Raw genomic sequence first — 14,441 nt, forward strand, 5'->3', positions numbered from 1 at the left:
AAGAATAATTTAGCTATCTTATGGTTGTAATAAAAAGAAATAAAATATATGGGCATAAGTATGGTGTGGGCGGAAAATGAGACTTACATGAATTTGGTTTAAAATTTATTTAAAAATGTCTAACTAAAACTTTTCTTACAAAACACTCAATTTTGCACAGCTTACCTTTTAGACATCTTAATAAACGATGTTTCTCTCAAAAAAAATCTCAAAAATTTAATTCAAATGATACGACGTCTCAAAAAATGTAATTTTTGAAAACTTCGTAGTTTTACAGAATTACCACCACTTTAAGACGGTATTACTCAAGTTTGAACAGATTTATTACAGTTTTATATGTTTTTTTAAAGCTTAGGATGTAATATTTAAAATGTACTAAATTATTTTACTTTAGAAATGAAATAAACTATTTCTTTTGAGAAAATTAAGAAAGATAACAAAAACTTAATACAAAAACCGAAAATTACCACTTAAAAAATGTTTATACAAAGTGATCAAAACTTTTTTCTATAAAACTTACTTAAAATACATTTAATAATAAGCTTCAACAATAATAAATGTTCAACAAAAAAAATTTTTTTAGCTCTTATACAGTATGTCTGCGTAACTTGAAACCAATTGATAACTTTTTTATTAGGTATCAGTTTTACGAAAAAAAGTTATTCTTTATAAAATACTCTGCATCGTATATAATCTAAGATGCAACCATCAAATGTCAAATTTTAATAATTTTATACGAGGTATGTCAAAAATTTGAATTTCACTAGAGTAAAGTACCTTTATATTTCACAATATCGAAAATTGTTATAAAGAAAAGTTGTTTGGAATTAAAAAATATGTTTCACTGTTCAATTACACCCTTCTAATTAAAATATTGTGAATAATAAAGGCACTTAACTTTAAGTAAAATTCATATTTTTACACACCTCGTATAAAATTGCAAAAGTTTGATATCTGCTAGTTGTACCTATCTTAGATTTTAGACCAGGTATAGTATTTTATGAAGAATAACTTTTTTTTCGTAAAATTGATAATAAACTAGTTATCATAATTGTAATAAAATGATAATGGGTAATCGTAATCTGAAAAAAAATTGAATTTTTTTTTTTCGATTAGAATGATGTAATTGTATATTAAAACATAGTTTTTAATTTCAAACAACTTTTCATAATAGCATTTTTTTATATTCTGGAATAAGAAGGTACTTTACCCTTTAACGAAATTTATATTTTTGACATAACTCGTATATAATTGATAAAATTTGACATACATGACGGTTGAGTTTTAAATTTTTGACTACCCAGAGCATTTTATGAAGAATAACTTTTTTTCGTAAAATTGATAATAAAAAAATTTTGCATGTGGTTCCTAGCTACGCAGACATACTGTATAAGAGCTTCTGTATAAGAATTTTTAAATTATATTTCCATATTCAGATTCAGCATAATAAAAAACAAAATAGAAACATATATGATCAAAGTAAAATGATAAATTTAACGATATTTTTAAAATTATTTATAGAAAACAATTGTTATTGTTTAAACAATTAATATACAATTAGCGGCCAAATCTGCAGGTAGAACTTTTTACTTTAACATGTATATAAACTATCAAAAAAAGTTTTAGAAAAATATAAGCTTGTTTGAATTTTTCCAAAACAATGCATGTTTCCGTTCTAATTGCACTCCCCTAAAAGTGTTCTAAATATAAGTACTAATTATTGTTTATTTTATAGGCAATTCCCTGAAAATTCAGAATGTCTAAGATTTTTAGTAAGATTATGCGGGGATCTTGGTATGCGAGAAGCACAAGATTATCTGATGGAATTAAAGAAGTTGGAGAAATCGAAGGAAGTCAGAGAACGAGTGAACAGTAGCAGACCAGGTACGTTAATTAAGAGGATCGGTACGTATTTTCGGCTGCAATGCTATTCAAATGAGGATTCATTTTTTTCGAATCCTGAGAAAACTAATAAGTATTTTTGAAAAATTTAAACTCAGAATGAAAGATTACGTTATTAGCGAGGGCCAAAAGTCCCTGAGAACTTCTATAATGTTTATTTTAATAAGTTACAGGGGTGAAAACTAAGAGAAAATTTAGTGTGATTTTTAATTTCAAATATATCATTCAAAATAAACTTTTTATTTATTCTAAGGGACTTTCGGCCCTCGGTAATAATTTAGTCTTTCATTCTGCGTTTAAATTTTTCAAAAATATTTATTGGTTTTTTCAGGATTCGAAAAAAATGAACACAATGAACTGGTAATATTTTCCAAATCTATCTTTGTCTTACAACGTACTCAGCCGAATATAATATTGTCAGCATATATATTGTCAGTCAGACACTGACAATCAGTGACAATTTTAAATATTTGACATTGCATCGGGAATATGTTGAGTTATTGATTAGATATTATTGATATATAGTGTATTTGATAAATAATTGATTTAAGACGTAAACTTAATAAAAAGTTATTTATTGTGTATTATTTGTGGAAGATCCAAGCAGAGAATACATCAGGATAATATATTCTGTGATCCAAGTATTTTGTTGTTAAAGATGTTCAAAATTGTAAGCGTTCCATAACAATATACAGGGTGTCCAGAAACTCTACCGACAAACGAAGACAGGAGATTCTTCAGATAATTTTAAGATAATTTAACCCAATTCACTTAGTCCGAAAATGCTTCCTAAGGGAGCTAGAGCTCTTTGAAGATGGCGTCTTGTAATTAGTTTTTCTTAAATACCTCCATAACGCTTCTATTTAGAAAAACAAAAATTGGTACGCTTATTTATCTTCAAGATATAAATCTAATCCATCCATTGCAAATTTCTAGTACCGATCATAGGCGTCCGTTTTGGGCAGGGCAACTGTTATTTTATCGCATAACTTTTTTAACTTTAACTTTTATGCATTTCTGATACTGGATTATTAAATTGTGAAGTATTCTAGTACTAAAAGGTACTCTTGTTTTAAATCGGTGGGACACACCGTTCTCTAGAAAAATCGATTTGAAAATTTTTCACTTTCTGAATTAAAAAAAAAGTTAAAAAAAAACTGTTTAGGAAAACGAAAACTGGTACATTTATTTATATTCCAGAGATAAATCGATTTCATTAATTGCGAATTTCTAGTACTGGTCATAGGCGTCCGTTTTGGGTAGGTCAACAGTTAGTTTATAGCATAACTTTTTGTCTTGAATTTTCGAGCATTTTTGACACTAGATTGTTAAATTATGAGGTATTCGAGTACTAAAAGTTACTCTTAATTTATGTTAGTAAAATACTTCGTCTTTTGTTGAAAAGTTCTTTCAATTTTTTTTCAAATTCCAAAAACGAAAAACTTTCAAATCGATTTTTCTAGAAAACGGTGTGTCCTACCGACTTAAATCAAGAGTACCTTTTAGTACTAGAATGCCTCACAAGTTAATAATCCGGTGTCAAAAATGCATAAAAGTTAAGGACAAAAAAGTTATGCGATAAAATACCCATTGCTCTACCCAAAACGGACGCCTATGACCGGTACTAGAAATTTGCAATGGATGGAATCGATTCATCTCTGAAAAGTAAATATGCATACCAATTTTCTTTTTTCTAAATAGAAGCCTTCTGGAGGTATTTAAGAAAAGCTAATTTCATGACGCCATCTTCAAAGAGCTTTAGCTCCCTTAAGAAGAATTTTCGGACTAGGTGAATTGGGTTAAATTGTCTTAAAATTATTTGAGGAATCTCCTGTCTTCGTTTGTCGGTAGAGTTTCTGGACACCCTGTATTATTAAAAAATCACTAACACTTTTCCTCTTTTCTCGATTGAGTATTAGTCTTTGTTGTACAAATAAATTATTACAATTCCTGAATACATAGTTAGTGAAAAAATTATCACATTTATTAACTGAATTAATAATTTGCAATTATAAAAATAACAGTTATCCAAGAACATTCAAAACCCATCTCTTTAAATTAATGATGACATTTTCAAGTAGAATGACATTCCAGTAATGTTTATATATCCATACCAGTGTGAATTTTACTACACGTAATTTGCCGTGTAAAGACAGAAAAAGTAGGAATACACGTAAAATATTTGCGAATTATGTACCCATAGCCTTAAGAAAGTTTTAAATTTTCTTATATTTCTTCCTAAACTCATTATTTGTAAATGGTTTACCTTTTTTTACCACAAATTAATATTTCGAGTTCAGCGGGGGAGAAGGGAAAATCTCCCCCAACAAAACCCAATAAACCCGCTTGTTTAGAAAATTAAGAGAAATTAATAATGCATTTAAGTTAATATTTATGTTTTTTAAGTATTTTGGGTTTATCTTTTTCATATGGTAGTATGTATTTACACTATTGTCAGATTTTTGTTTTGTTCCGAAAATATAACGAATTTATACCGGAAGTAGTGTTTTCGTAACATTTTAAAATAATTGGATATGCATACCTAGTCAAAAACCCCATATCGATGGCTTAGTGTGAAAACCTCGTATCTCATTAAATTACAATTTTACAGGAGAGGCAAAAAACTGATTTTCTGCATAATATAACCTAAAAACAAAAATTACGTTACGTATTTCTAATTCGAGCACATTGAAACAAATGTCTGATATTGGCACAGAGCTAAAAGTGCTAAATGTTGCTATTAAATTGGAAATACAAATATTAACTATGAAAAACACGTAAATATCCTTGCAGTATATAGAGCCTTTGCCCAAGTAACTATGATAACCTCGTATATCTTGATATACGTGTTTTTCATCTCAAATGAGGTTGTGTTTATTATTATTTACGAGGTTTTCATTTTTCATAGCTTATTGCACACATGCACACCTCCAAATACTAGGTCGATACAATACAAATCTTTTGATTTAAGATTCATAAAATGTTTCTATATGCCGGAGTACCTTTTGTTGTTCACAAAAAACATTTCTGCAAGTCGAATCTCTCAAACAAACAATCCAAATTAAGTACCAACTTCTTGGTTATAAATATATGTGGTATTCTAAATCAAGAGAGCAATAATTGATATACCTGGTTTCTTTTTTCGGCTGTAGAAAATAGTCTTTGGAGTATTTGGATTTTTTCTAACAGTTGTAAATCCTGAGATACAAGGTTTTCAAACTAAAACCACCAAAATGTCATTTTCGAAAAAAATGAGATACGTGGTTTTCACACTAAGCCATCGATATGCTTAAGTTTTCAGATATGAATTATGTCAAATTTCTCTAAAACGTCGGATTAGAACTGCCAAATAATCATTAAAAATTTTGTTTATCGTAACTATATAACAATTTTGTAATATCTGTTATATACTTACATTAAAAAAAATTTAAGTCTCAATTTCTTATTGACTTCGTTCAAGTAGATATACGGAGCTACTATAAGATATGGTAGTGTTAGTTATGTTACTTATACTTTTTAACCTTTTAGGTTCCAGAAGAACAAATAGTGGTCTATCTTCAAGAGCAGGTTCGGGATTCAGTCCTGTGCCTGAAAACGGTCCCCTGAAGTCTCCACCACACTCTGGTAATAGAAATTTACGTTCATCTAGATTAATACAAGCACATAATAGTGGGGGAAGTGCTGATTCAGGATTTGCACAACCAGCTATAGGTAATGAATATTATCAAAAATCTAATATTTTCTGAGTTATTATACTAATTATTAATTATTATAGTATAGAGTTATTATAGTACATAATTATTATTAATTATTATAATATAGTGTTATTACAGTAATTATTTACACAATTAGTCCAAGTAATGAAGCTGAAAATAGTACAAAACCTCGCAATTTTTACAGAATGGATCGATTTGCTTGAAAATTTGAGAATAAGTAGTGGATATTCCAAGGATCAAAATCTATATGATGCTGAAAGGCGCTTTTACCATGGGGGTGGTTGCCACCCCATCTTGGGGTGTAAATTTTTTATTATATTTTGACCTCAAAAACATATACATTGGTAAAAATATTCATTCTAAGCAAAAAACGTTCTATACATTTTTTTGATAAAATTGTTTTCGATTTATTCGCTATCGAAAGTGTTAGTTTAATATCGAAAAAATCAATGTTTTTAATAAGTTTTCTGTTAATAACTCCAAAAGTTTTCGTTTCGCCAAAAATATCAAAACAACTTTACTTAACAAAAATGTACCTTTTGAAAAAATAAACAAAACCGTTTTCTTTAATTTTCTGTAAGACCAATAGTAATCGAGCTATATTTTATTATGTTAGCTCTTCTTCGTCAAATGCTAAATATTTCAGTTTCAAAGTCAAAAGACGGGAAAACTATGCATTTTTCGAGGATAACTTGTTCAAACTAATTTAAAGTATTTAATAGTATATTACTTTATGAGGCGGAGAAGCATGACTTTTCTTGACGCGCCCGATATTACGCGCCGAACGAAGTGAGGCGCGTAATAGAGGGCAAGTCAAGAAAAGTCGCTTCTTTGCCGAATAAAGTATACTATTTTTTCTTCAAACGTAGCAATTTTCAACCATAAATAGTACAATTCATACGCTATTTTTACTCGAAATTAACTGTGACAACTATCAAAGTCGTCTAGATGTTAGAAATTAAAATAATTAAGTCGTCGGTGGGATTTGCGTCTCCCTGGTTACAGTTGTTTGACAGTTGTTTGCAATTATTAAAGACAGCTTATTGTTGTTGCAACCGCAAGCGCAAATTTAGTGCGAAAATGGAAAACCTAAACGAAATTGAGTCCGCGGCTAATGATGCAGTAGCACGTTTGGGGCCCTCCAAGTCCGGAATAAAGTATCGGTTAGCGTACAAGCACTTCCAAGAGTGGTGCGATACAAGAGGAGTACGGCAAGTTACCGAAGACGTTTTACTGGCATATTTTAATATAATGGAAAATGAAAATAAATGGAAATCTTCTACAATGTGGTCACGATACTCTATGATAAAATCCGAGTTAGTTATTAGAAAAAATGTGGATATAAGCAAATTTTTAAAGTTACGTGCCTTTCTGAAAAAGACAAGCGAAGGATATACTGCAAAGAAGTCTAAAGTTTTCACTAAAGACGAGTTTGATAAATTTTTGTTTGAAGCGCCAGATAAGTTGTATTTAGGATTAATAATTGCACCGACCTTATTGGTTGTCTTAATAATGTAACTATAATATCTCTGAAAGCAATTTCAATATATATTTGGAATATCATAAAACTTAGATCTTTTGTTTTAAATGAATAGGCTTCAGTTTCTCCTTCATTGGTGTTTATTTAAGAAAACAAGTCTCCATTTCAGTTAGTAATAGCGATTAACTTTTGTTTAAATTTGTTAATAGTTACTTATGTTCTAGACTAGTTGTTAGTTATATTCTGTACTTCAGTTTCTCCTTCATTGGTGTTTATTAAAAAAACCAAGTTCTCCATTTCAGTTAGTGATAGCGCTTAACTTTTGTTTAAATTTGTTAATAGTTATTTATGTTCTAGACTAGTTGTTAGTTATATTCTGTACTTACTAAACTCATTGTTATAAAACAGTAGTTTTTAAAAACAATAAATGTCTATCTATCTATCTATCCTATCTATTTAGGATTAAAGGTAAAAAAAATTATATTGCAAAGCATGTAGACTCTACTAAATTATAAAAATATTTAGATTGTTTTGTTAATTAGGGTTACCGGCGCCTGTCGATCCGACGAAATGGTAAAAATGAAGACTGTGGACATTGAGGATAAAGAAAATGTAATAATTATCAAAATCCCAGACAGTAAAACACGACAAATTAGATCTTTTACGATAATTGGTCAAAACTACATTAAACTGTATAAAAAGTATGCATCACTGCGGCCTGAAAATTTCACAGAAAACCGATTTTTTATCAAGTACCAAAATGGAAAGTGTTACCGAAGCGTCATGGGAATACATTCGATCAGCGCAGTAGCCCAAAAAGTAGCTAGTTATTTAAATTTAAACGATGCAAGCGCATACACGGGTCACTCTTTACGACGAACTTCAGCAACACTTTTAATTGATGGAGGCGGAAATCTAGAATGTCTCAAACGACATGGGGGCTGGAAATCAAGCACGGTTGCCGAAGGATATATAGAGGATTCGATAAGAAATAAGAACGATAATGCTCAAAAAATTTTAAACCCTCATGATTCGCCAACATCGGGAATGATTGCTGAAAGTTGTGCTCGACCATCAGTATCATCAACAATTACCAATGCGTATCAAGAGTCGGAAACATTTTTGCACGGTTTCAATTTTGAAAATGCCTCATTAACTAATTGTACTTTTAATATTACTATAAATAAAAATGATGTTTAATTGTTGTTAATGACATTTGTATTGTTGCTTTGTGACATGTTTCATATTGTTGCCATGACAACATTTTTCCCTCCGCCGTAAAGAAATGGGAAAAAAAACTGCTGCCGGCGGAGACATCAAACTTTGATAGGATCAAGTTAGATAAGTAATGTCATCATTATTTGACGTTTGAAGAAAAAAATATGTATCTCCAGAAATAAAAAAGTATCTAGCTCAAAAATTAAGTGACTTATAATGAAAAGAATGTCAGTCCCTACTTTTTTGCAGCGAAAAAGTGATTGGAAGCAACCCCCTAATCACCATCCTAATTAAAATTAGTCATTGACCTTATTCTAAAATTCTATTCTAGGTTCTAGAAGTTTAACCGGCTTAGAGTGATAAGTTTTAAAAAAATGGAGTTAAAAGCGAATAACGAATTTTTGTAGTTTGGAAAAAAATGGACTTTTCTTCAGAATAGAAAATTAGCGTCAGCGTTACGAAAGAATGTTCTTGGTTTGCAATAATCTGGTTTGCAATAATTTTTTCTACGGCAAAAATTGAGTGAGGTATTGACAATTAAAACTTGTAATAACATGCAAAAACCACCTTTACCAACCCTTTCAAAGTCACCTCTTTTTGGAACTGAGGATTTTAAAAAGATTTAATATTAATATGCTTATAGACCTTGTAAATACCTACAAAATTCTTTTTACCAAACTTTCTAAGATAAAAAATAAAAAGTTACGGTTAAAAAATTATATTTTTTTTGAAAAAAAAATAGAAATCCAATTGGAAGCATAATAATGTAAGTTAGCGGTGTTTTTAGTCATTATCCTTATTCATTCTTCTTTATTTATGTATTAGTACTTAATAGATTCTAGAAGTTTGACTGGCTTAGAATAATTAGTTTTTAAAGAATTTTTGTAGTTTGGTAAAAAATGCCGTTTTCTTCAGAATACAAAGATTAGCATCAGAGATAAAAAAAATGTTTAAATATGAAATTGTAGGTTATTTATTTCCCAAGAATTTGGTTTGAAAAATTTTTTCTACGGCAAAAATTGAGTGAATCGTAAATGAGTATGTCGAAAAACATTAATCTTTTCGATATAAAACTAACACTTTCGATAACGAATAAATCGAAAACTATTATATAATAGAATTGAAAAAATCCACGGTGGTGTCCTGATATTTGTCAGACAGTCAATGTCATTTAAAGTACCAAAGTATTTAAATAGTTTAGCAGAAGAAGTTAATTTCGAGTGTTGTTGTATAACCTTCAATTTAAATGTAAGTACATACTGTTTGATAAACATATATAGAGCACCCAGTGGTGATGTAGAGATTTTCATGAACAAATTATTTTTAGCGTTAAACTATTGTTATGATCATTTTAAGTATGTTATTGTAAGTGGTGATTTTAATATTAATTATCTGAGTGTGTCTCGGGAAAAGTCTTTACTGAATGACATTATTGAAAGTTTTAATTTAACTTGCCAAAACTTAGAACCTACTAGGATTTTTACAGATAAAAACGGCAGAACAACAAAATCTAAAATTGACTATTTTATTACAAATTATCCCCTACCATATGAGGAAACAGTTAGAGACTTTCATATTGGAGATCATAGTGGATTGGAACTTATAATACCAAATGTAATTTCAAAAGCAAATCACCACACAAGTGACATTACTGATACTATAACATTTAGAAATTTGTCTGAACCAAATATATCAACATTGCAAACAAGGTTGAATCTTGAGGATTTTAAGGGTGTTTATGAAAATCTCGACAACATTGATTCTGCTTATACTGATTTTGTAGATATTCTATTATATCATATTGAAATATGTTGTCCTATGGTTGTAAAAAAATTTGGTCAAAATAATAATAATAACTGGATCTCTAAAGAAATCTTGAAGATGGGAGTTGATTTAAAAAACCTTTTCTGGTTGACAAAAAATTCGACAGACCCTGATGTACATTTAAAATATAAAGAAGACAAAAAGAAATATACTCATAAAATTCAAGAAGCAAAAAAGCACTGGTTGCAGAATGTTTTTCATAACAAAAATAACCATCAAAAGCAAAAATTTATTTGGAAAACAGTTAATATAAAAACTGGAAAAAAAGGACAGTATAACAACATAGAAAAAATCGAGCACTCAGGAAGTTTTATAAACGATAAAAAAGAGATGGCAAATGCTTTCGGCGTATTCTTTACATCATTTTCAAAAAATGCATTAAATACCAAATATGGGGATTCACAATTTAAAAACTATACGACTTTAAATGTTGGCCAAACATTCTACTTCTATCCTATAGACTACAGCGATGTTGCTGAAGCTGTTTCATCCTTAAAAAATGTAAATTCAGTGGGTATTGATTGCATTTCCACAAAGCTAGTTAAACATATGAGCGTATACATTATTCAACCGTTAACTGATTTAATAAATAAATCTGTGGAGATGGGTGTTTTTCCCACTGATTTAAAAGTTGGTATAGTTTCCCCAATATTTAAAAAAGGAAACAAAACTATGTTAGAAAATTATAGACCAATTACCGTACCAACTGTCTTGTGTAAGGTTATTGAAAAATGCATTCATAAAAGGATGTTGTCATTTCTTAGTAAATATAACATAATAAGTTCATATCAAAATGGTTTTCTTCCGGGTAAATCAACTGAGAGTGCATCAACAACATTTTTTAAATTCATTTATAATTCATTAGATCAGAAGAAGTTTGTTGGAGCCCTCTTTTTTGATTTAACTAAAGCTTTTGACTCTATAAATTTAAATGTAGCAATTTGTAAACTAAACGGCCTTGGATTTCGAGGTAATTTTTTAAAGTGGTTACAATCATATCTAGAATGTCGACAGATGTATGTCAAAATTGGACATTATCAATCAGATTTGTATGACGTTGATCTTGGCGTTCCACAAGGATCAATACTGGGTCCTTTGTTATTTCTTTGTTATATCAATGATATGCCCAAATATATGAGTACGGAAAATATTTTTTTATATGCTGATGACACGACTTTAGCGACATCTGCAGAAAATGCTGAGGAATTGAGGTTAAAACTCAATACCTTAGCCCATGAGTTTACGTCTTGGTGCGAAAAAAACTCCTTAATAGTAAATTCGAGTAAAACAGTATGTATGCAATTTTATATAAAAACTCCAATTAAGGAAAATTTCTCTATCAAAGTCGACAACGATTTTATCACTTTATCTGATACTACAAAGTTTCTGGGACTACATCTTAACAGTAATATGAGCTGGGAGGCACATATTAATCATGTATGTTGGAAAATTAATTCTGGATACTATGCTCTTTTGCAACTTAAATACTTATTCACAACGGAACAGATACTTAATGTTTATTACGCTATCATCTATTCACATTTGTCATACAATATTGTTCTATGGGGCAGTGCAACAAATGTCTCAAAAGTTTTTATAGCCCAAAAACGCATAATCCGCTTGATTTTTAATTTACCATATGGACATACGTGTAGAGACCATTTTAGAAAATACCAAATACTTACTGTTCCTTCAATTTTTATATACAGATGTATTCTGTACACAAAAGCTAATATTAATTCATTGACATCAAATTCAGATGTACACAATTATCGTACTAGACAAAAAGATTTCTTTAGGGCTCCTAAACATTACACTTCCATGTTTGAAAAAAGCCCTGAATATAGCGGCATAAGGTTTTTTAATCAGCTCCCATCCAAAATAAAAAGTGAGGCAGATGATGTTAGAATATTTAAGAATAAATTGAAGACTTATCTCTTTGAGTCATGTTTTTATAGTGTCTCGGAATTTATGTCTTAGTATGTTGTTTCTATGTTTGTGTGTATGTTTATATTGTATAGGTAGTCTTTAACTTTTCTATTTTTTAAATGTCTATATTCTTTACTTTGACATGTCCTATATTATGTAAATAATCTGTAAGGATGAATAAAGTATTATTATTATTATTATTAATTTTATCAAAAAAAGTATACAAAATTTTTTTGCCTAGAATGAACGTTTTTATCAACTTTTGCGGTCAAAATATAATAAAAAATTTCCACCCCCGAGTTGGGGTGGCAACCACCCCCATGGTAAAACCGCTGTTCGGCATCATATAGATTTTGATATATCGGTCACTAAATTTGTTACAGCGTCTATAATAGTCCCATGACCCCTCCGAAATCCATATTGCGCACTCGGTAATAAAGCGTTAGTTTCAACAAAATGTTCTAACCAAGTTTGATCAATCGTTCAAACGTTTTTGTAAAGCATGACATTAAGGAAATTGGACGGTAAGATGAGGGTAAGATTAAGTATTTTTGTGGTTTAGCAATGAGGCATATGATAATATCTATAATTTGTTCTGAATAGTCTTGCTTCATCCACCAATTATTAAATATATTTAGTAAGTATAGCTTTGCAACCTGTGGAAGACTACATAAAATTTTGTAAGTTACACCATCTAATCCGGGAGTCGTACTGCGAGAAGTTTTAAGTGCTAAATCAAGCTTAGAAATGTTAAAAGATTTTGACATGTAATCAGACTTTTCATCATGTAAAGGTTATTTACATAGGTACCTACATTATTTTCCGAAAGAAAATTAGAAACAGATGCCGGTGCTAAATTATCTAATATTTTACTTATTAAGTCTTCACACAGAGGAAGCGTTTTTTTGGAAAAGGATTTATTGCTAATAGATCTAACCACATCCCATATTTTTTTAATTGGTGTACTTTTAATCAGTTGATTTACGTATGATATGAAACTATTCTTGCGTTTTTGTGTAAAGAGTTGTTTAGTTTTAGTTCAGTTTTTCAGTTTTTCGGTTCAGTTTTTTGTATTTTTGTAAATATTCTTTGCGCTTCGATATCATATTTTTACATTCCTCATCCCACCAATAAGGCAGATTGGTACGTGGTGTAAATGGTTTTTTTTCTGGCATGGAACTGGAAGCTGCCGATACAACTGAATCAAAAAGGAATTCTATTTTTTTCCGTATTGTTTTTAAAATTATTTAGTGAGGTTTTAGCAAAATTTGCTTCTATATTATTCTGAAAGAGTTGCCAATTTGCCCGTAAATCATTCCACTAGTCGTGGGATTAATTAGAATTGACGAATAATTTGTCTGTAAAAAATTTTCTATAGACCGTTTCACGTTAAGAACGGAACATTGTAAAGACAGGTACGTATTTCTTATGGACGATAGAAGCGCGCTGATGCCATGCCTTCTGATTAGAATGAATCGTATATCGACAGTCAAGTAGCAACAGGTACCTGAGAAGTTTGGCAACACCGAGCTGCGTAAGCACAACGTTCCGTTTTTAACTTGAAATAAAGTATAGTATCAAAATAAATTCATTTATACGCATACTATTCAATAAATATTCTGTGTTTTTAATTTTTTACTGGAAGAATATGTTTCTAATTAAACCATGTTTCAGATGCCAGTTATTCTGATCCCCTCGGCCCTCAACCTCTGAGACCCAGAACTGGAGCCGGGAAACCGTTGGATTTCGATGACTTCAGCAACGAAGAGTTAGGAGATGATCTTTTACCCGAATAAAAATTTTATTAATTAGTTATAATGTATAATTGTTTGATGTTAGTAAAAGTTAATAATTAAAATATTAAGATTATCTTTATTTTTTGTATTAGTTTCTAGATTATTTCTTTTGTTTTCAAACAAACTTACCGATTTCCATTGCTATTCGCCGTGTGCAAGTACCGTTGTCAATTAAAATTGTCAAATTGACGTATATTTCATATCTACTGTCAATGAAGAAGAAAAATTATAAGTTGCTCCACAATATTGATATGATATGCAATAGTAGTGCATTTTAATAATTAATTTTATTTACTACAAAGAATTGTTTACCTTTTAATAACATAACCTTAATATTACTTTTTCTTCTTATAATTAATTTTTTTGGGCTATGGCCTTGACAATTGTCCAGTAACCAGGACCAATATGATTGGCCAATATAATTAAAAGTGCGAAAAATGTTGCCGAGCTATGAAACCAGGTGTCGCTTTTCCGAACTTGTACGGTCCCAATACTAACAGCACGTTTATAGTATTATTTTACTTAGTTAAATAGTTATTCTTCCGTTTGAGTACAAAATCTTGCATTGTTGTTTGT

The 14,441-nt window shown here is 29.9% G+C and overlaps 1 protein-coding gene across 1 annotated transcript in view; it reads left to right on the plus strand.

Moving 5' to 3' along the window:
- The window catches only part of LOC114325797 (intraflagellar transport protein 88 homolog), a 30,686-nt gene extending 16,755 nt beyond the window's left edge, over positions 1–13,931 (plus strand). The window contains exons 11-13 of the mRNA XM_028273924.2: positions 1,736–1,884; positions 5,431–5,613; positions 13,744–13,931. Coding sequence (XP_028129725.2) covers positions 1,736–1,884; positions 5,431–5,613; positions 13,744–13,865 — 454 coding nt within the window. The 3' untranslated portion in view covers positions 13,866–13,931. The remainder of the gene's footprint in view (positions 1–1,735; positions 1,885–5,430; positions 5,614–13,743) is intronic.
- The last annotated feature ends 510 nt before the right edge of the window (positions 13,932–14,441 follow it).

This window comes from Diabrotica virgifera, chromosome 2 (assembly GCF_917563875.1).
Source record: "Diabrotica virgifera virgifera chromosome 2, PGI_DIABVI_V3a".
Taxonomy (NCBI): domain Eukaryota; kingdom Metazoa; phylum Arthropoda; class Insecta; order Coleoptera; family Chrysomelidae; genus Diabrotica; species Diabrotica virgifera.